The sequence below is a fragment of the Trachurus japonicus genome, chromosome 17 (genome assembly GCF_045865225.1).
Source record: "Trachurus japonicus isolate A0001 chromosome 17, Traja_1.0".
Taxonomy (NCBI): Eukaryota; Metazoa; Chordata; class Actinopteri; order Carangiformes; family Carangidae; genus Trachurus; species Trachurus japonicus.
Window position 1 is genome coordinate 50976 of NC_140923.1, and position 21816 is coordinate 72791.

The following is a 21816-nucleotide window of genomic DNA, read 5'->3' on the forward strand; positions in this document are numbered from 1 at the left end:
TACAGACTGATCAATACTTTACAGAGCTGATCGATAGTTTACAGAGCTGATCAATAGTTTACAGAGCTGATCAATAGTTTACAGGCTGATCAATAGTTTACAGGATGATCGATAGTTTACAGACTGATCGATAGTTTACAGGCTGATCGATAGTTTACAGACTGATCAATACTTTACAGGCTGATCGATAGTTTACAGGCTGATCGATAGTTTACAGACTGATCAATACTTTACAGGCTGATCGATAGTTTATAGAGCTGATCGATAGTTTACAGACTGATCGATAGTTTACAGACAGATCGATAGTTTACAGAGCTGATCGATAGTTTACAGACTGATCGATAGTTTACAGAGCTGATCGATAGTTTACAGGCTGATCGATAGTTTACTGATCAATAGTTTACAGACTGATCAATAGTTTACTGATCAATAGTTTACAGACTGATCGATAGTTTACAGGCTGATCGATAGTTTACTGATCAATAGTTTACAGAGCTGATCAATAGTTTACAGGCTGATCGATAGTTTACAGACTGATTGATAGTTTACAGAGCTGATCAATAGTTTATAGAGCTGATCGATAGTTTACAGAGCTGATCAATAGTTTACAGAGCTGATCAATAGTTTACAGGCTGATCAATAGTTTACAGGCTGATCGATAGTTTACAGACTGATCGATAGTTTACAGGCTGATCGATAGTTTACAGACTGATCAATACTTTACAGGCTGATCGATAGTTTACAGGCTGATCGATAGTTTACAGACTGATCAATACTTTACAGGCTGATCGATAGTTTATAGAGCTGATCGATAGTTTACAGGCTGATCGATAGTTTACAGAGCTGATCGATAGTTTACAGACGGATCGATAGTTTACTGATCAATAGTTTACAGGCTGATCGATAGTTTCCAGAGCTGATCAATAGTTTATAGAGCTGATAGATAGTTTACAGGCTGATCGATAGTTTATAGAGCTGATCAATAGTTTACAGAGCTGATCAATAGTTTACAGAGCTGATCAATAGTTTACAGAGCTGATCAATAGTTTACAGACTGATCGATAGTTTACAGGCTGATCGATAGTTTACAGGCTGATCAATAGTTTACAGGCTGATCAATAGTTTACAGACTGATCAATACTTTACAGAGCTGATCGATAGTTTACAGAGCTGATCAATAGTTTACAGAGCTGATCAATAGTTTACAGGCTGATCAATAGTTTACAGGCTGATCGATAGTTTACAGACTGATCGATAGTTTACAGGCTGATCGATAGTTTACAGACTGATCAATACTTTACAGGCTGATCGATAGTTTACAGGCTGATCGATAGTTTACAGACTGATCAATACTTTACAGGCTGATCGATAGTTTATAGAGCTGATCGATAGTTTACAGGCTGATTGATAGTTTACAGAGCTGATCGATAGTTTACAGACTGATCGATAGTTTACAGACAGATCGATAGTTTACAGAGCTGATCGATAGTTTACAGACTGATCGATAGTTTACAGAGCTGACCGATAGTTTACAGGCTGATCGATAGTTTACTGATCAATAGTTTACAGACTGATCAATAGTTTACTGATCAATAGTTTACAGACTGATCGATAGTTTACAGAGCTGATCGATAGTTTACAGGCTGATCGATAGTTTACTGATCAATAGTTTACAGAGCTGATCAATAGTTTACAGGCTGATCGATAGTTTACAGACTGATTGATAGTTTACAGAGCTGATCAATAGTTTATAGAGCTGATCGATAGTTTACAGAGCTGATCAATAGTTTACAGAGCTGATCAATAGTTTACAGGCTGATCAATAGTTTACAGGCTGATCGATAGTTTACAGACTGATCGATAGTTTACAGGCTGATCGATAGTTTACAGACTGATCAATACTTTACAGGCTGATCGATAGTTTACAGGCTGATCGATAGTTTACAGACTGATCAATACTTTACAGGCTGATCGATAGTTTATAGAGCTGATCGATAGTTTACAGGCTGATCGATAGTTTACAGAGCTGATCGATAGTTTACAGACGGATCGATAGTTTACTGATCAATAGTTTACAGGCTGATCGATAGTTTCCAGAGCTGATCAATAGTTTATAGAGCTGATAGATAGTTTACAGGCTGATCGATAGTTTATAGAGCTGATCAATAGTTTACAGAGCTGATCAATAGTTTACAGAGCTGATCAATAGTTTACAGAGCTGATCAATAGTTTACAGACTGATCGATAGTTTACAGGCTGATCGATAGTTTACAGGCTGATCAATAGTTTACAGGCTGATCAATAGTTTACAGACTGATCAATACTTTACAGAGCTGATCGATAGTTTACAGAGCTGATCAATAGTTTACAGAGCTGATCAATAGTTTACAGGCTGATCAATAGTTTACAGGCTGATCGATAGTTTACAGACTGATCGATAGTTTACAGGCTGATCGATAGTTTACAGACTGATCAATACTTTACAGGCTGATCGATAGTTTACAGGCTGATCGATAGTTTACAGACTGATCAATACTTTACAGGCTGATCGATAGTTTATAGAGCTGATCGATAGTTTACAGGCTGATTGATAGTTTACAGAGCTGATCGATAGTTTACAGACTGATCGATAGTTTACAGACAGATCGATAGTTTACAGAGCTGATCGATAGTTTACAGACTGATCGATAGTTTACAGAGCTGACCGATAGTTTACAGGCTGATCGATAGTTTACTGATCAATAGTTTACAGACTGATCAATAGTTTACTGATCAATAGTTTACAGACTGATCGATAGTTTACAGAGCTGATCGATAGTTTACAGGCTGATCGATAGTTTACTGATCAATAGTTTACAGAGCTGATCAATAGTTTACAGGCTGATCGATAGTTTACAGACTGATTGATAGTTTACAGAGCTGATCAATAGTTTATAGAGCTGATCGATAGTTTACAGAGCTGATCAATAGTTTACAGAGCTGATCAATAGTTTATAGAGCTGATCGATAGTTGACTGACTGATCGATAGTTTACAGACTGATCAATAGTTTACAGAGCTGATCAATAGTCTACTGATCGATAGTTTACAGAGCTGATCGATAGTTTACAGAGCTGATCAATAGTTTACTGATCGATAGTTTACAGAGCTGATCGATAGTTTACAGACTGATCGATAGTTTACAGAGCTGATCGATAGTTTACAGACTGATCGATAGTTTACAGAGCTGATCGATAGTTTACAGACTGATCGATAGTTTACAGAGCTGATCGATAGTTTACTGACTGATCGATAGTTTACAGACTGATCGATAGTTAACAGACTGATCAATAGTTTACAGAGCTGATCAATAGTTTACAGACTGATCGATAGTTTACAGAGCTGATCAATAGTTTACAGACTGATCAATAGTTTACAGAGCTGATCAATAGTTTACAGACTGATCAATAGTTTATAGAGCTGATCGATAGTTTACAGAGCTGATCGATAGTTTACAGACTGATCGATAGTTGACAGAGCTGATCAATAATTTACACTGATCAATAGTTTACAGAGCTGATCGATAGTTTACAGAGCTGATCGATAGTTGACAGAGCTGATCGATAGTTTACAGAGCTGATCGATAGTTTACAGACTGATCAATAGTTTACAGACTGATCAATAGTTTACTGATCAATAGTTTACAGAGCTGATCAATAGTTTACAGACTGATCGATAGTTTACAGAGCTGATCAATAGTTTACAGACTGATCAATAGTTTACAGAGCTGATCAATAGTTTACAGACTGATCAATAGTTTATAGAGCTGATCAATAGTTTACAGACTGATCAATAGTTTACAGAGCTGATCAATAGTTTACAGACTGATCAATAGTTTACAGAGCTGATCGATAGTTTACAGAGCTGATCGATAGTTTACAGACTGATCGATAGTTGACAGAGCTGATCAATAATTTATACTGATCAATAGTTTACAGAGCTGATCGATAGTTTACAGAGCTGATCGATAGTTTACAGACTGATCGATAGTTTACAGACTGATCAATAGTTTATAGAGCTGATCGATAGTTTACAGAGCTGATCGATAGTTTACAGAGCTGATCGATAGTTTACAGACTGATCAATAGTTTACAGACTGATCAATAGTTTACAGACTGATCAATAGTTTACTGATCAATAGTTTACAGCTGTTTTATCGATCAGTTATTAGACATTGATCAGAACAGATGTCGCCTCATCTGGACCAGACTCTACACGTTGGTTATTGATGATCACAGCAGGAGGCTCAACAAATTATTGATTACTAACTATTGTTCAACGTGAGTCTAAATTCATCCTTAAAGGGATAGTTCAACATTTTGTCAAATTGGCCCATTGCCATAACCCCTATAGTCATAGCAGTAGGTTCGTTACCTTTAATTGTCGGTGCAAGCTGTTTTTAGAACGGCGGAGCAGAGCCGTGAGCTGCTCAGAGCTACGCTACGGAGGCTCATTATGGGATTTCTTGGTTTCCCTCATCAAACTCATCAAATACACAATCCAACAACTCCACAACGCTCTGGTGGACAAGTTGTGAGCTGCACATGTCTATGTTTTATCTCGCTGCATAAACCACCAACACACTGACAGACTGGATATATATTCATGTAACATATATCTGTAAGACATAAACATACGTATTTGTATGGGCTAAACATATATGTCAATATATGAAGTTGTTCCAGTTACTAATAGATTTCATATATAATATTCACATATATGTTTTTACTTTATATGTACATATATTTCATACATGTACATGCAGTAGTTTTCTACACTGAGGTTTAACTTCACTAACTGACGTTTTTCCTCTGCTCACGTTGTGTTTTAGAGTTATTTTTACTGTTTATCTCCTTTGCTTTCCTTCAACAACATCGGAATGACCTGTCGATCATTGCGACTAGAGCTCTGTAAAAGAGAGTAAGGACAGCATTGGTCCAATGGCAGCGCCTCCTGGTGGAGGAATATGGGTTTTGCAAAAGAACTGACATCTCTGCATTGTTGGTGAATGAGCAGTGTGGTATTTTCAATAATTTAAGGACATTTATAGATCACCCACGTTAATAGCATCATTGAGGATCTTTTACAGATAAACATTAACACATAGGCTAGTAAAAAAATTAAAAAAAAACAAAAAACAGTTGTCTACATGAATGTTTCAATCTACATTTTGTAATAAACAAATTATAAGTATAATCTGATATGACCAAGACACCTAAAAATAAAAAAAACACGGCCGTTTTCATCAATTTACCAGCAAGTGGGCAACACACATACATTGGAGTGAATGGGTTTTCTGGGCGCTGTTGCAATACCCATATCCTGCCACTAGGGGCGCAAAACCCTTAAACCCTTAAACCCTTAAACCCTTACCACGGGAGTCAATGGAGGTGTCCTTACTCTCTTTTACAGTGCTCTAATGGGCTCTATGCACAGCTCCACCACTTCCTGAATTTAAGGCAGGTCCTCCATTTCCTGTCTTACATTATTGGACAAACTGATTAATCCAGGTGTGTCTGAGTCGTCACAATGGTCAGACACACCTGGATTAATCCGTTTGTCCAATAATGTAAGACAGAAAATGAAGGACCTGCCTTAAATTCAAGAGTGGTGGAGCTGTGCATAGAGCCCATTGCGACGAGGTAAGAGCTGAGGGGGCGGGGCTACAGGACGGAGGGGGCGGGGCTACAGGACATATGGGGCGGGGCTACAGGACGGAGGGGGCGGGGCTACAGGTGCTTACATCACTGTCCTTCCACAGGCCAGGGATGCAGAAGGACTCCAGGAGATCACTGCCACACAGGAGCAAGATGCGCAACTCTACAGACGACAAACAAACAGGCAGGAGGAGAGAGACACGCACTCAGTAAACCGCACGTTTACTGGATACAGACACACAAACACACACACACACACACACACACAAACCAACCAACCAACCAGCCATCCAACCAATCAGAAGGAGTTCAGACACAACAGGAAGGAAACCAGACGTTGAGTCACTCACCGATCTCCTCGTACCTCATGGCAGTGCCCAGGTTGGCGTTCTCATCTGAGGGTCAAACACAGCACACTGAATTCAGCCATATTGGCAAAAGATTACGCAAGTAGTACAAAACATTTTTGGTGATGAAATTAATAGCTCCTTTTCTACAATCTACCTGGGTAATATTGCATCCCATATACTGGGGCGAGACAAATATCTTTTAAAAATACTATTAGCAGCTAGTAAGAAAGTCAGACTGGATCAATATTGTGACTAATATCCAAAATATGGAAAGGATGACCTTTTCGTTAAATCTACAGACCGATAAATATTTGCACTATTGATTGTGTACATGTCCAAAAGCGACGCTCATTGAACCATCATTGTATTTGTAACTCCACCAGTATAACGTTTGAATGAATGTATTGTATAGGCGACCAACTGTTTGTTCTATGTCTTTCTGTATGTTGTCTATGTTCCTTTTATAAAAATAAAGTACAAAAAAAAAAAAAAAATCAGATCAGTTCACCAGCTCTCACACGTCACAGGTCCTAGGTGGCGGGTCAGACTAAGAGCGGTTCAAAGCCCCTCATGAGTGGAACAATATCGAGGAAGTTCACGTCGCCCAGATCGGCGTCACCGGGGCCTGGGGTCGGGGCTCGCAGGCGCCTGGTGGCCGGTTTCTGCCCACGGGACCTGAAAGAGCGACGTGGGGCTGCAGGAAGGACCATAAGGGGACGGTGCATTGTGTTCTGGGTGGCAGCCGTGGGCGGGGGCCCCGGCGACCCAATCCCTGGACAACGACTCTGGCTTTAGGGACATGGAATGTCACCTCACTGGGGGGGAAAGAGCCTGAGCTTGTGCGGGAGGTTGAGAGGTATCGGCTAGAGATAGGTCGGGCTCACCTCCACGCACAGCCTGGGATCCGCTGGCAGGGGAGGAAGCTGGTCAGACCTGGAAGACCCAAGCGTATCGTGAGGGTCTGCTGGGAACGTCTGGCAGAATCCCCTGTCAGGGAGGTCTTCAACTCCCACCTCCGGGAGAGCTTTGACCGGATTCCGAGGGAGGCCGGAGACATTGAGTCTGAATGGACCATGTTCTCCACTTCCATTGTTGACGCGGCCATCCGGAGCTGTGGCCGTAAGGTCTCCGGCGCCTGTCGCGGTGGCAATCCCCGAACCCGGTGGTGGACACGGGAAGTAAGGGATGCCGTCAAGCTGAAGAAGGAGTCCTACCGAGCCTGGCTAGCTCGGGGGACTCCCGAGGCAGCTGACGGGTACCGGCAGGCCAAGCGGACGGCAGCCCGGGCGGTCACGGAAGCAAAAACTCGGGTCTGGGAAAAGTTCGGGGAGGCCATGGAGGAGGACTACCGGTCGGCCTCGAGGAAATTCTGTCAAACCATCCGGCGTCTCAGGAGGGGGAAGCAGTGCTCCGCCAACACTGTTTACAGTGGAGGAGGGGAGCTGTTGACCTCGACTGGGGACATCGTCGGGCGGTGGAAGGAATACTTCGAGGATCTCCTCAATCCCACTGACACGCCTTCCGTCGAGGAAGCAGAGGCTGAGGACTCAGAGGTCGATTCATTCATCACCCAAGCTGAAGTCACTGAGGTAGTCCGGAAGCTCCTCAGTGGCAAGGCACCGGGGGTGGATGAGATCCGCCCTGAGTATCTCAAGTCTCTGGATGTTGTGGGGCTGTCGTGGCTGACACGCCTCTGCAGCATCGCGTGGCAGTCGGAGACAGAGCCTCTGGACTGGCAGACCGGGGTGGTGGTCCCTCTCTTCAAAAAGGGGGATCGGAGGGTGTGTTCCAACCCTAACCCTGCTGGTGATTGTTGAGTTGAGTTGAGTTGAGTTTACTTTATTTATCCCATAGGGCAATTCTGTTTCTACAGCTGACCACCGCACCAAAATCACATACACAAGCATACATACAATTGAGGAGGAAAGTGCAAGGACAGTGCAAATTTGAGATCAAGTAAGATAAAAGTACAAAAATGGTTGGCTGCTGTGAGGTCAGAGTGCAGGCTGGTGATTGGCTGCTGTGAGGTCAGAGTGCAGGCTGGTGATTGGCTGCTGTGAGGTCAGAATGCAGGCTGGTGATTGGCTGCTGTGAGGTCAGAGTGCAGGCTGGTGATTGGCTGCTGTGAGGTCAGAGAGCAGGCTGGTGATTGGCTGCTGCGAGGTCAGAGTGCAGGCTGGTGATTGGCTGCTGTGAGGTCAGAGAGCAGGCTGGTGATTGGCTGCTGCGAGGTCAGAGAGCAGGCTGGTGATTGGCTGCTGTGAGGTCAGAGTGCAGGCTGGTGATTGGCTGTGAAGAGAAGAACCGGTCAGAACCAGATTGACTCACCGACGAAGGTGAAGCGGTCGACGTGAGGACGGACACAGCAGATCTTCCCCAGACTCTCACTGACCTTCCCCCACAGTTTGACTGGAGAGAGGAGGAGGAAGAGCAGCGTCATCATCATCATCGTCATCATCATCGTCATGTCACTAGGTGTGGATGTGTGTGGGGCCTCATTCATCATTGTGGATACACCTTTTTTTTTTACACCTTTTTCCCCTCGTTTTGTGCGTACGCACTTTTCTCCGCCAAATTTGGGATCTATCAAGCCAAAACCTGACGGGGAAAAGTGCGGACATTTACACCCATTTTGACCCTGGCGTACCGTGATTTACGCCTTTTTTGAGGAACAGGAGGAATTGGCGACACCGTTGCTGAGTCAGAGAACTGCAGTCTGAGAGAGAGAGAGGAGCGGAGTACATTTATCTTAAATATTAGCTTAAATACTGTTTACTCTGATGTCTGTTCCCGGGGCATATGGGATATTGTTCTTTAACTGTGGGTTAAAATTGTCTGTTCTTATTTTGTTTGTCTGCGTCTGTTTTGCCTTGATATTGTCAGTCTGTGCTCTGTCTTGTAATTGTCCACTGTATGACTTGTCGTCACGAGGTTTTAAAGTCTTCTGTGTTTATGTCTTTTAGAAACCTGCCTTGGCTGAAATTTAGCAGTTGTGTGAAGTCCGGCACATTTACACTGATGCTTAATGCGTCAGTGTTGATGAATGAGCACTGTCCCAATTCAATAAATAAAGAAATGAAATGAAATGAAGTTTAGAAGAGCACAGTAGGATTTTTTGAAGTAAGTAGGCTAGTGGTAGTGGTGGACCGTTTCTGCTGGCAATCCAACTCGCTCTATAATAACACTAGGCTCTATGTTAATTGATAAACAGAGCGGATTGAGCATTTTGCTTTTTTGCTTTTACACACTCTAGTGTGACGTCTGACAAGGATCAAACCCTCCAAGTTTAAAAACACATCGGCAGCAGCGCACACTGATCTGCAGCTACTGAGACTGTTATTATTCTGTCACCTGAGTTAACGAGGTGCACGTGTGTTTGGAGCTGACGAGAGAATAAAGAGTGAGACAACGCGGCCCTGAGGAGGAACTGTGAAGGACTCAGCTGTAATGGAAAATGACCTAAACCGAGTCCAGTATAGAGCTGTAACTGTGTAGTGGAAAGGCGTTCAAAGTGATGGTAACTATCCTGGAAATCCTGCTTTACATTGTTTTAACATCTAGGTAAAAGCTTTTCTGGGATAAAGGGGCAGATGACATAAGATTATTCTTCTTTCTGCTCCCTTTTGTTGAGATTTGGGAGGTTTTTGTTTTTATTGTAGCTTATTAAAATGCAAGATCATTTTTCCGACTGATTTATTGCCCGATGCCATTTCTGTCAGGACCACTATGTCAAAATAATATTTACTTGCACAGTTTAATTTGGCGGTATGGTACTGTTCTGGGACCCCCTGCTCTTCCACGCGCTTGCGTGGAAAGCCTGAGGCAGGAAGAGCACCTTCCTGCCCTTCACAAGCCATCATGAACGGCATAAGCAGGGAGCGCAGCAGCAAAGAAAACCCAGACAGAGCAGAGCAACCAACAAGATACAATGACAGGAGGAGCTGGGGCGGAGGTGGGTTGCAAAAAAGCCGGCAGAGGAAGCAGCAGCAGCAAGGGAGGTGACGTCGGGCTAGAGCAGTTTAAATAGCGCGCCCTGAATGCAGTTCCCCAATAGGGGAGTCAGCTGAGCCATCAGCTGATCTGCACAGGTGAAGACAGTTACGCTGTGCTGATTAAGAGCTTGACGTCATGGCCTGCCAGAACTAACGCTACGCTTAATGTATCTCACCCCCCCCCCCCTCTGCCCGTTGTCTCCGTTGTCACTTTGTTGTCACTTTGTAGCCGCTCCACACAGAGCACATGGCTAATTAAATATGCACGTGCTGACCATATATAGTTGTATATAGGCGTTCCGGGGGCGGAGTAAGAGGTGTGTTCACGTGTGCACCATTCTTGGGTCCGGTGTGATTTATCAAAGAGAAATTGCGTAGTTGTGCGTACGCACAGTTTGATTGATCTGAAAAAGGTGTAAATATTTTGGGTTTGCGCCATTTTCATCTTTTCGCCCTAAACAAAGATTTAGTAGCAGTTTTACACCTGTTTGATAAATGAGGCTCCAGCTGTTTGTGTTGTTGTGCGACTCACCGGCCGTGTTGTTGTGGTTCATGTTGTTGTGTGTTGTTGTGTGTTGTTGTGTGTAGTTGTGTGTAGTTGTGCGACTCACCGGCCGTGGGCTTGTGGTTCATGTTGTTGTGGTTCTGGTAGATGGGAGGAGTCTGGTTCTGTGGCTGACCAATCACAGGAGTCGTAGACGGCGTGTTGACGTTGGACAGGATGCAGCCGGTGACTCTCTGAGGAGGAAGAGCAGCAGCATCACCATGGTGATCACCATCACCATCATCATCATCAGGGCTGACCCAAACGATTATTTTTCTCCCGATTAATCTATCGACTATTTTTCGATTAGTCGATTAGTCTAACGATTAATCTTTTGACTAATCTAACGATTATTTTTTGGTTGACGATTAGTCATTTACAAAAAAAAACACTTCTCTTATTTAAATTCTTCAGATACTCTTTCTGGTGTGCATTCCTCTTCATAATCTTTTTTTTTTGGAAGGGAAAAACTGTTTCACATCAGTTTGCTTTAACCTGTAAAACAGACAGATAAAGCAGAGTGCACACTGAAACATTAGCACAATGATTTAGAATAGGAACATTTATTTAGTATAGTCATGGAGCAGACCGGTGTTTTTACCGCGCACTGCTGCATGCGCCCATCGCTCTGTGTGTGTGAGAGAGAGAGAGAGAGAGAGAGAGGGAGAGAGAGAGAGAGAGAGAGAGAGAGGGAGAGAGAGGGAGAGAGAGAGAGCGAGAGAGGGAGAGAGAGAGAGCGAGAGCGTCAATAACGGCGACAGAGCGCTACGCGGAGGTGAATGAAGAGAACGATGTTGCAGCTTCAGGTGCTGGTTCATGGCCGTGGTGCTGCTGTGCTACAACGTGTGTTGTTCTGCTGCACGTTACAGTCTCTATGGTTACAGTCTCTATGGTTACAGTCTCTATGGTTACAGTCTCTATGGTTACAGTCTGTGGTTCACAACCCGACGGTGTGTTGCACGTGTCGACGTATTTAAGTCATCGACGTAATCGATTAGGTCGATTAATCAGGACAGCCCTAATCATCATCATCGTCATCATCACCTCCTTCAATGAAGCCGGGATGAAGAAGTACGATGACATCACACAGGTGAGACACTGAACGTCCAATCAGAAGCTGCTCTGGTGTTTTACAGAACTGAAATGTGAACAATCTGAGTCTGACGCTCTGACTCTGGGTCGCCGTGGCGTCACCGTGGCGTTAGCGCGGTGTCACCGTGGCGTCACCGTGGCGTCAGCGCGGTGTCACCATGGCGTCACCGTGGCGTCAGCGCGGTGTCGCCATGGCGTCACCGTGGCGTCAGCGTGGCGTCCGGTGAGGAAGAGGAAGAGGAAGAGGAAGAGGAAGAGGAAGAGCGGCGGCTCACCTTCATCAGGTCGCGGTGATGCTCCAGGACGCTGCAGGTCGTCTGCCAGGTGTCCTGGTAACACTCCCACGGGTCCACTCTACACACACACACACACACACACACACACACACACACACACACACACACACACACACACATCGCTCAGAAAACTACCACTTCCTGTTGCCCTTTCATAATAAAAGCCTGGTGGGAATATTAGTTCATGAAAACGGAGGAAAATAAACATGTTGAACAGTGAATCGTTGTTGTGTCAGCTGTCACATGTTGCTAGAAGCTGATTGGTGCAGAGAAGGATGTGACATCATCGCCTTTACAGACCAATGAGACGCAGCATCTGTGTTTCCACAGATCCATCGGAGCTCCATCTCTCTGCACCCCCCCCCCCCTCCCGCCCTTTCACCCCCCCCGCCCTTTCCCCTGCTGTTAGATCGGCCTGTCCTCTCTTCCTATGAACCAGTCTGCCATCCAGTCCTCCATTAAGCTGGTCTGCTCTATGAACCAGTCTGCCATCCAGTCCTCCCATTAAGCTGGTCTGTCCTCTATGAACCAGTCTGCCATCCAGTCCTCCCATTAAGCTGGTCTGCTCTATGAACCAGTCTGCCATCCAGTCCTCCATTAAGCTGGTCTGTCCTCTATGAACCAGTCTGCCATCCAGTCCTCCATTAAGCTGGTCTGTCCTCTATGAACCAGTCTGCCATCCAGTCCTCCATTAAGCTGGTCTGCTCTATGAACCAGTCTGCCATCCAGTCCTCCATTAAGCTGGTCTGTCCTCTATGAACCAGTCTGCCATCCAGTCCTCCATTAAGCTGGTCTGTCCTCTATGAACCAGTCTGCCATCCAGTCCTCCATTAAGCTGGTCTGTCCTCTATGAACCAGTCTGCCATCCAGTCCTCCATTAAGCTGGTCTGTCCTCTATGAACCAGTCTGCCATCCAGTCCTCCATTAAGCTGGTCTGTCCTCTATGAACCAGTCTGCCATCCAGTCCTCCCATTAAGCTGGTCTGTCCTCTATGAACCAGTCTGCCATCCAGTCCTCCCATTAAGCTGGTCTGTCCTCTCTTCCTATGAACCAGTCTGCCATCCAGTCCTCCATTAAGCTGGTCTGTCCTCTCTTCCTATGAACCAGTCTGCCATCCAGTCCTCCATTAAGCTGGTCTGTCCTCTATGAACCAGTCTACCATCCAGTCCTCCCATTAAGCTGGTCTGTCCTCTATGAACCAGTCTGCCATCCAGTCCTCCATTAAGCTGGTCTGTCCTCTATGAACCAGTCTGCCATCCAGTCCTCCCATTAAGCTGGTCTGTCCTCTATGAACCAGTCTGCCATCCAGTCCTCCCATTAAGCTGGTCTGCCCTCTCTTCCTATGAACCAGTCTGCCATCCAGTCCTCCCATTAAGCTGGTCTGTCCTCTATGAACCAGTCTGCCACCCAGTCCTCCCATTAAGCTGGTCTGTCCTATCTTCCTATGAACCAGTCTGCCATCCAGTCCTCCCATTAAGCTGGTCTGTCCTCTATGAACCAGTCTGCCACCCAGTCCTCCCATTAAGCTGGTCTGTCCTATCTTCCTATGAACCAGTCTGCCATCCAGTCCTCCATTAAGCTGGTCTGTCCTCTATGAACCAGTCTGCCATCCAGTCCTCCATTAAGCTGGTCTGTCCTCTCTTCCTATGAACCAGTCTGCCATCCAGTCCTCCCATTAAACTGGTCTGTCCTCTCTATGAACCAGTCTGCCATCCAGTCCTCCATTAAGCTGGTCTGTCCTCCCTTCCTATGAACCAGTCTGCCATCCAGTCCTCCATTAAGCTGGTCTGTCCTCTCTTCCTATGAACCAGTCTGCCATCCAGTCCTCCATTAAGCTGGTCTGTCCTCTCTTCCTATGAACCAGTCTGCCATCCAGTCCTCCATTAAGCTGGTCTGTCCTCTATGAACCAGTCTGCCATCCAGTCCTCCATTAAGCTGGTCTGTCCTCTATGAACCAGTCTGCCATCCAGTCCTCCCATTAAGCTGGTCTGCTCTATGAACCACTCTGCCATCCAGTCCTCCCATTAAGCTGGTCTGCCCTCTCTTCCTATGAACCAGTCTGCCACCCAGTCCTCCCATTAAGCTGGTCTGTCCTCTCTTCCTATGAACCAGTCTGCCATCCAGTCCTCCCATTAAGCTGGTCTGTCCTATCTTCCTATGAACCAGTCTGCCATCCAGTCCTCCCATTAAGCTGGTCTGTCCTCTATGAACCAGTCTGCCATCCAGTCCTCCCATTAAGCTGGTCTGCCCTCTCTTCCTATGAACCAGTCTGCCACCCAGTCCTCCCATTAAGCTGGTCTGTCCTCTCTTCCTATGAACCAGTCTGCCACCCAGTCCTCCCATTAAGCTGGTCTGTCCTATCTTCCTATGAACCAGTCTGCCATCCAGTCCTCCATTAAGCTGGTCTGTCCTCTATGAACCAGTCTGCCATCCAGTCCTCCATTAAGCTGGTCTGTCCTCTCTTCCTATGAACCAGTCTGCCATCCAGTCCTCCCATTAAACTGGTCTGTCCTCTCTATGAACCAGTCTGCCATCCAGTCCTCCATTAAGCTGGTCTGTCCTCCCTTCCTATGAACCAGTCTGCCATCCAGTCCTCCATTAAGCTGGTCTGTCCTCTCTTCCTATGAACCAGTCTGCCATCCAGTCCTCCATTAAGCTGGTCTGTCCTCTCTTCCTATGAACCAGTCTGCCATCCAGTCCTCCATTAAGCTGGTCTGTCCTCTATGAACCAGTCTGCCATCCAGTCCTCCATTAAGCTGGTCTGTCCTCTATGAACCAGTCTGCCATCCAGTCCTCCCATTAAGCTGGTCTGCTCTATGAACCACTCTGCCATCCAGTCCTCCCATTAAGCTGGTCTGCCCTCTCTTCCTATGAACCAGTCTGCCACCCAGTCCTCCCATTAAGCTGGTCTGTCCTCTCTTCCTATGAACCAGTCTGCCATCCAGTCCTCCCATTAAGCTGGTCTGCTCTATGAACCAGTCTGCCATCCAGTCCTCCCATTAAGCTGGTCTGTCCTCTCTTCCTATGAACCAGTCTGCCATCCAGTCCTCCATTAAGCTGGTCTGTCCTCTCTTCCTATGAACCAGTCTGCCATCCAGTCCTCCCATTAAGCTGGTCTGCTCTATGAACCAGTCTGCCACCCAGTCCTCCCATTAAGCTGGTCTGTCCTCTCTTCCTATGAACCAGTCTGCCATCCAGTCCTCCCATTAAGCTGGTCTGTCCTCTATGAACCAGTCTGCCATCCAGTCCTCCATTAAGCTGGTCTGTCCTCTATGAACCAGTCTGCCATCCAGTCCTCCATTAAGCTGGTCTGTCCTCTCTTCCTATGAACCAGTCTGCCATCCAGTCCTCCATTAAGCTGGTCTGCTCTATGAACCAGTCTGCCATCCAGTCCTCCATTAAGCTGGTCTGCTCTATGAACCAGTCTGCCATCCAGTCCTCCATTAAGCTGGTCTGCTCTATGAACCAGTCTGCCATCCAGTCCTCCCATTAAGCTGGTCTGCCCTCTATGAACCAGTCTGCCATCCAGTCCTCCCATTAAGCTGGTCTGTCCTCTCTTCCTATGAACCAGTCTGCCATCCAGTCCTCCATTAAGCTGGTCTGTCCTCTATGAACCAGTCTGCCATCCAGTCCTCCATTAAGCTGGTCTGTCCTCTCTTCCTATGAACCAGTCTGCCATCCAGTCCTCCATTAAGCTGGTCTGCCCTCTCTTCCTATGAACCAGTCTGCCATCCAGTCCTCCATTAAGCTGGTCTGTCCTCTCTTCCTATGAACCAGTCTGCCATCCAGTCCTCCATTAAGCTGGTCTGTCCTCTATGAACCAGTCTGCCATCCAGTCCTCCCATTAAGCTGGTCTGTCCTCTCTTCCTATGAACCAGTCTGCCATCCAGTCCTCCATTAAGCTGGTCTGTCCTCTCTTCCTATGAACCAGTCTGCCATCCAGTCCTCCCATTAAGCTGGTCTGTCCTCTATGAACCAGTCTGCCATCCAGTCCTCCCATTAAGCTGGTCTGTCCTCTATGAACCAGTCTACCATCCAGTCCTCCCATTAAGCTGGTCTGTCCTCTATGAACCAGTCTGCCATCCAGTCCTCCATTAAGCTGGTCTGTCCTCTATGAACCAGTCTACCATCCAGTCCTCCCATTAAGCTGGTCTGTCCTCTATGAACCAGTCTGCCATCCAGTCCTCCATTAAGCTGGTCTGTCCTCTCTTCCTATGAACCAGTCTGCCATCCAGTCCTCCCATTAAGCTGGTCTGTCCTCTATGAACCAGTCTGCCATCCAGTCCTCCATTAAGCTGGTCTGTCCTCTCTTCCTATGAACCAGTCTGCCATCCAGTCCTCCCATTAAGCTGGTCTGTCCTCTCTTCCTATGAACCAGTCTGCCATCCAGTCCTCCCATTAAGCTGGTCTGCCCTCTGTTCCTATGAACCAGTCTGCCATCCAGTCCTCCATTAAGCTGGTCTGTCCTCTATGAACCAGTCTGCCATCCAGTCCTCCCATTAAGCTGGTCTGTCCTCTATGAACCAGTCTGCCATCCAGTCCTCCATTAAGCTGGTCTGCCCTCTCTTCCTATGAACCAGTCTGCCATCCAGTCCTCCATTAAGCTGGTCTGTCCTCTATGAACCAGTCTGCCATCCAGTCCTCCCATTAAGCTGGTCTGTCCTCTCTTCCTATGAACCAGTCTGCCATCCAGTCCTCCATTAAGCTGGTCTGTCCTCTCTTCCTATGAACCAGTCTGCCATCCAGTCCTCCCATTAAGCTGGTCTGTCCTCTATGAACCAGTCTGCCATCCAGTCCTCCATTAAGCTGGTCTGTCCTCTCTTCCTATGAACCAGTCTGCCATCCAGTCCTCCATTAAGCTGGTCTGTCCTCTATGAACCAGTCTGCCATCCAGTCCTCCATTAAGCTGGTCTGTCCTCTATGAACCAGTCTGCCATCCAGTCCTCCATTAAGCTGGTCTGTCCTCTCTTCCTATGAACCAGTCTGCCATCCAGTCCTCCCATTAAGCTGGTCTGTCCTCTCTTCCTATGAACCAGTCTGCCATCCAGTCCTCCATTAAGCTGGTCTGTCCTCTCTTCCTATGAACCAGTCTGCCATCCAGTCCTCCCATTAAGCTGGTCTGTCCTCTATGAACCAGTCTGCCATCCAGTCCTCCCATTAAGCTGGTCTGTCCTCTATGAACCAGTCTGCCATCCAGTCCTCCCATTAAGCTGGTCTGTCCTCTATGAACCAGTCTGCCATCCAGTCCTCCCATTAAGCTGGTCTGTCCTCTCTTCCTATGAACCAGTCTACCATCCAGTCCTCCATTAAGCTGGTCTGTCCTCTCTTCCTATGAACCAGTCTGCCATCCAGTCCTCCCATTAAGCTGGTCTGTCCTCTATGAACCAGTCTGCCATCCAGTCCTCCCATTAAGCTGGTCTGTCCTCTATGAACCAGTCTGCCATCCAGTCCTCCCATTAAGCTGGTCTGTCCTCTCTTCCTATGAACCAGTCTACCATCCAGTCCTCCCATTAAGCTGGTCTGTCCTCTATGAACCAGTCTGCCATCCAGTCCTCCCATTAAGCTGGTCTGTCCTCTATGAACCAGTCTGCCATCCAGTCCTCCCATTAAGCTGGTCTGCCCTCTCTTCCTATGAACCAGTCTGCCATCCAGTCCTCCATTAAGCTGGTCTGTCCTCTCTTCCTATGAACCAGTCTGCCATCCAGTCCTCCCATTAAGCTGGTCTGTCCTCTATGAACCAGTCTGCCATCCAGTCCTCCATTAAGCTGGTCTGTCCTCTCTTCCTATGAACCAGTCTGCCATCCAGTCCTCCCATTAAGCTGGTCTGTCCTCTCTTCCTATGAACCAGTCTGCCATCCAGTCCTCCCATTAAGCTGGTCTGCCCTCTGTTCCTATGAACCAGTCTGCCATCCAGTCCTCCATTAAGCTGGTCTGTCCTCTATGAACCAGTCTGCCATCCAGTCCTCCCATTAAGCTGGTCTGTCCTCTCTATGAACCAGTCTGCCATCCAGTCCTCCATTAAGCTGGTCTGTCCTCTATGAACCAGTCTGCCATCCAGTCCTCCCATTAAGCTGGTCTGTCCTCTATGAACCAGTCTGCCATCCAGTCCTCCATTAAGCTGGTCTGCCCTCTCTTCCTATGAACCAGTCTGCCATCCAGTCCTCCATTAAGCTGGTCTGTCCTCTCTTCCTATGAACCAGTCTGCCATCCAGTCCTCCATTAAGCTGGTCTGTCCTCTATGAACCAGTCTGCCATCCAGTCCTCCATTAAGCTGGTCTGCCCTCTCTTCCTATGAACCAGTCTGCCATCCAGTCCTCCATTAAGCTGGTCTGTCCTCTCTTCCTATGAACCAGTCTGCCATCCAGTCCTCCCATTAAGCTGGTCTGTCCTCTATGAACCAGTCTGCCATCCAGTCCTCCCATTAAGCTGGTCTGTCCTCTATGAACCAGTCTGCCATCCAGTCCTCCCATTAAGCTGGTCTGTCCTCTCTTCCTATGAACCAGTCTACCATCCAGTCCTCCCATTAAGCTGGTCTGTCCTCTATGAACCAGTCTGCCATCCAGTCCTCCCATTAAGCTGGTCTGTCCTCTATGAACCAGTCTGCCATCCAGTCCTCCCATTAAGCTGGTCTGCCCTCTCTTCCTATGAACCAGTCTGCCATCCAGTCCTCCATTAAGCTGGTCTGTCCTCTCTTCCTATGAACCAGTCTGCCATCCAGTCCTCCCATTAAGCTGGTCTGTCCTCTATGAACCAGTCTGCCATCCAGTCCTCCATTAAGCTGGTCTGTCCTCTCTTCCTATGAACCAGTCTGCCATCCAGTCCTCCCATTAAGCTGGTCTGTCCTCTCTTCCTATGAACCAGTCTGCCATCCAGTCCTCCCATTAAGCTGGTCTGCCCTCTGTTCCTATGAACCAGTCTGCCATCCAGTCCTCCATTAAGCTGGTCTGTCCTCTATGAACCAGTCTGCCATCCAGTCCTCCCATTAAGCTGGTCTGTCCTCTCTATGAACCAGTCTGCCATCCAGTCCTCCATTAAGCTGGTCTGTCCTCTATGAACCAGTCTGCCACCCAGTCCTCCCATTAAGCTGGTCTGTCCTCTATGAACCAGTCTGCCATCCAGTCCTCCATTAAGCTGGTCTGCCCTCTCTTCCTATGAACCAGTCTGCCATCCAGTCCTCCATTAAGCTGGTCTGTCCTCTCTTCCTATGAACCAGTCTGCCATCCAGTCCTCCATTAAGCTGGTCTGTCCTCTATGAACCAGTCTGCCATCCAGTCCTCCATTAAGCTGGTCTGCCCTCTCTTCCTATGAACCAGTCTGCCATCCAGTCCTCCATTAAGCTGGTCTGTCCTCTCTTCCTATGAACCAGTCTGCCATCCAGTCCTCCCATTAAGCTGGTCTGTCCTCTCTTCCTATGAACCAGTCTGCCATCCAGTCCTCCATTAAGCTGGTCTGTCCTCTATGAACCAGTCTGCCATCCAGTCCTCCCATTAAGCTGGTCTGTCCTCTATGAACCAGTCTGCCATCCAGTCCTCCCATTAAGCTGGTCTGTCCTCTATGAACCAGTCTACCATCCAGTCCTCCCATTAAGCTGGTCTGTCCTCTCTTCCTATGAACCAGTCTGCCATCCAGTCCTCCCATTACTAATAAAATTGCCTTGTCTTTACTCACCTGATCCAATCAGAGGACTGGACGGCCATCTGGCACATGGTGAGGCGATGTCTGCTGGACACCAAGCCCTGCACACACACACACACACACACACACACACACACACACACACACACACACACACACACACACACACACACACACACACACACACACACACAGTCAGTCCACATGTTAATGGTGGATGACCATCACATTCCTTAATGCTGCATGAGACCGAAGTTTGTGCAATACATAATATTATGTTGTGTTGTGTTGTGTTGTGTTGTGTTGTGACCCACAATGCATCATGGGACGTTACGTCCACAACATTCTGGCTAATCTAGTTACATCCTGGTATTGTGATGACACTACACACTGATTTATAGTGTGAGGGTGAGGTGGAGTAAAAACCCTTCACAGTGTTTCTCTCATCACTGTTCACATCTGCACAACAGTTGGTGCATTTCTCAGAACAGTTAGTGAAACTGTGAAACTAGTGGATAAGCTGCATAACTGCAGTAACAGTCGGTGCTTGACAGGTTCTGACAACTAGTTCAGTTTTGTAAGTAATGACTGAAGCAATGAAATGACTATTGGTTTTATAGTGTTGAACTGTCCCTTTAACCCAAATCACCATCTTTTAACAGATTTTACCAAGCGATGGCAGTTACTACAGTAACTGCTGGTTACTGTAGTAACTGCTGCTGCTGGTTACTGTAGTAACCAGCAGCAGCAGTTACTGTAGTAACCAGCAGCAGCAGTTACTGTAGTAACCAGCAGCAGCAGCAGCAGTTACCGTAGTAACCAGCGGTTACCGTAGTAACCAGCAGCAGTGTGTCTTCATCACTGACTTCACTGTGATTAAACAACACAACAGGAACCAGTTTACAATCCACCTCAACACACCGTCAGCAGCGTGTGTGTGTGTGTGTGTGTGAGTCTGTGTGTGTGTGTGTGTGTGTGTGAGTCTGTGTGTGTGTGTGTGTGTGTGTGTGTGAGTCTGTGTGAGGACAGGAGGAGCCAGGTGTGTCTCAGGTAGTGATGATGTCATTAACGAGGTCATGATGTGTGTGTGAGCCTCAGCAGAGGCCTGATGCTGCTGCTGCTGCTGCTGCTGCTGCTGCTGCTGCTGCTGCTGCTGCTGCTTCATCTATAATTCATGTTTCTGTAGAAGCAGCCGCCGCAAAACTAGGACAAGACCTTCATTAATTCCTGTAGGAAGCAGAGAGGAAAACACACAGCAGAGAGGCTGCAGCTGCTTACAGGGTGTAGCTGTCTGAACATGGAGCTGCTGCCTCTCTACTGCTGCTGTTAATGCTGCTGCAGCTCCATGTTCAGACAGCTACACCCTCTGAACATGGAGCTGCAGCAGCATTAACAGCAGCAGCAGAGAGGCTGCAGCTCCATGTTCAGAGGGTGTAGCTGTCTGAACATGGAGCTGCAGCAGCATTAACACCAGCAGCAGAGAGGCTGCAGCTGCTTAGAGTGTGTAGCTGTCTGAACATGGAGCTGCAGCAGCAGAGAGGCTGCAGCTCCATGTTCAGACAGATACACCCTCTGAACATGGAGCTGCAGCCTCTCTACTGCTGCTGTTCAGAGTGTGTATCTGTCTGTTCAGGCTCAGCAGGATTCACTCTGCTCACACAAACACTCTGACATCTGGGGAAATCCCTGGTGATGAGCTTCATCAGCTTCATCAGCTTCCTGTCTCCATCAGTACTACTACTCACCGGTTTCCCGTAGGAGTCGTGCACCGGTGAGATGATGCCTCCGATCACGATGAATCGCCCCGTTTTGTGCAGATATTCTCTGGCTTTCTCTGCAAACACACACACACACACACACACACACACACACACACACACACACACACACAGGTTACAGGCAACCGGTACCAGTATGCAACAGCAGCTGTTTTCGGTACTTTTTTGTGTCTTTGTTTGGAAATTAAAGTTATTTTATTCATAAAAACTGTGTTAAAAAGTCAAATGTTTCATATTTATTGCTGTGGTTGGTGTAGATAGATAGTTTCCATGACGAGGAGTCGTCCTCTGTTTAAACATCAGAGGGAACAGGAGGAGGAGGAACTCTTCACAGACAGAAGAGTTCTCGATACAACCCTAACCCTCGGTCAGAACCAGTACTGAACTACTACTACTACTACTACTACTGAAGTACTACTACTACTACTACTACT

General features: G+C 46.9%; 1 protein-coding gene across 1 annotated transcript in view; it reads right to left on the reverse strand.

The window, feature by feature from the left end:
* Positions 1 to 21816, reverse strand: part of nmnat2 (nicotinamide nucleotide adenylyltransferase 2) — a 32108-nt gene that overhangs the window by 2675 nt on the left and 7617 nt on the right. The window contains exons 2-8 of the mRNA XM_085804060.1: positions 21350 to 21438; positions 19638 to 19705; positions 11949 to 12027; positions 10649 to 10775; positions 8374 to 8454; positions 6046 to 6090; positions 5782 to 5858 (exon numbers count right to left, since the gene is read on the reverse strand). Of these exons, the coding sequence (XP_085660186.1) occupies positions 5782 to 5858; positions 6046 to 6090; positions 8374 to 8454; positions 10649 to 10775; positions 11949 to 12027; positions 19638 to 19705; positions 21350 to 21438 (566 nt within the window). The remainder of the gene's footprint in view (positions 1 to 5781; positions 5859 to 6045; positions 6091 to 8373; positions 8455 to 10648; positions 10776 to 11948; positions 12028 to 19637; positions 19706 to 21349; positions 21439 to 21816) is intronic.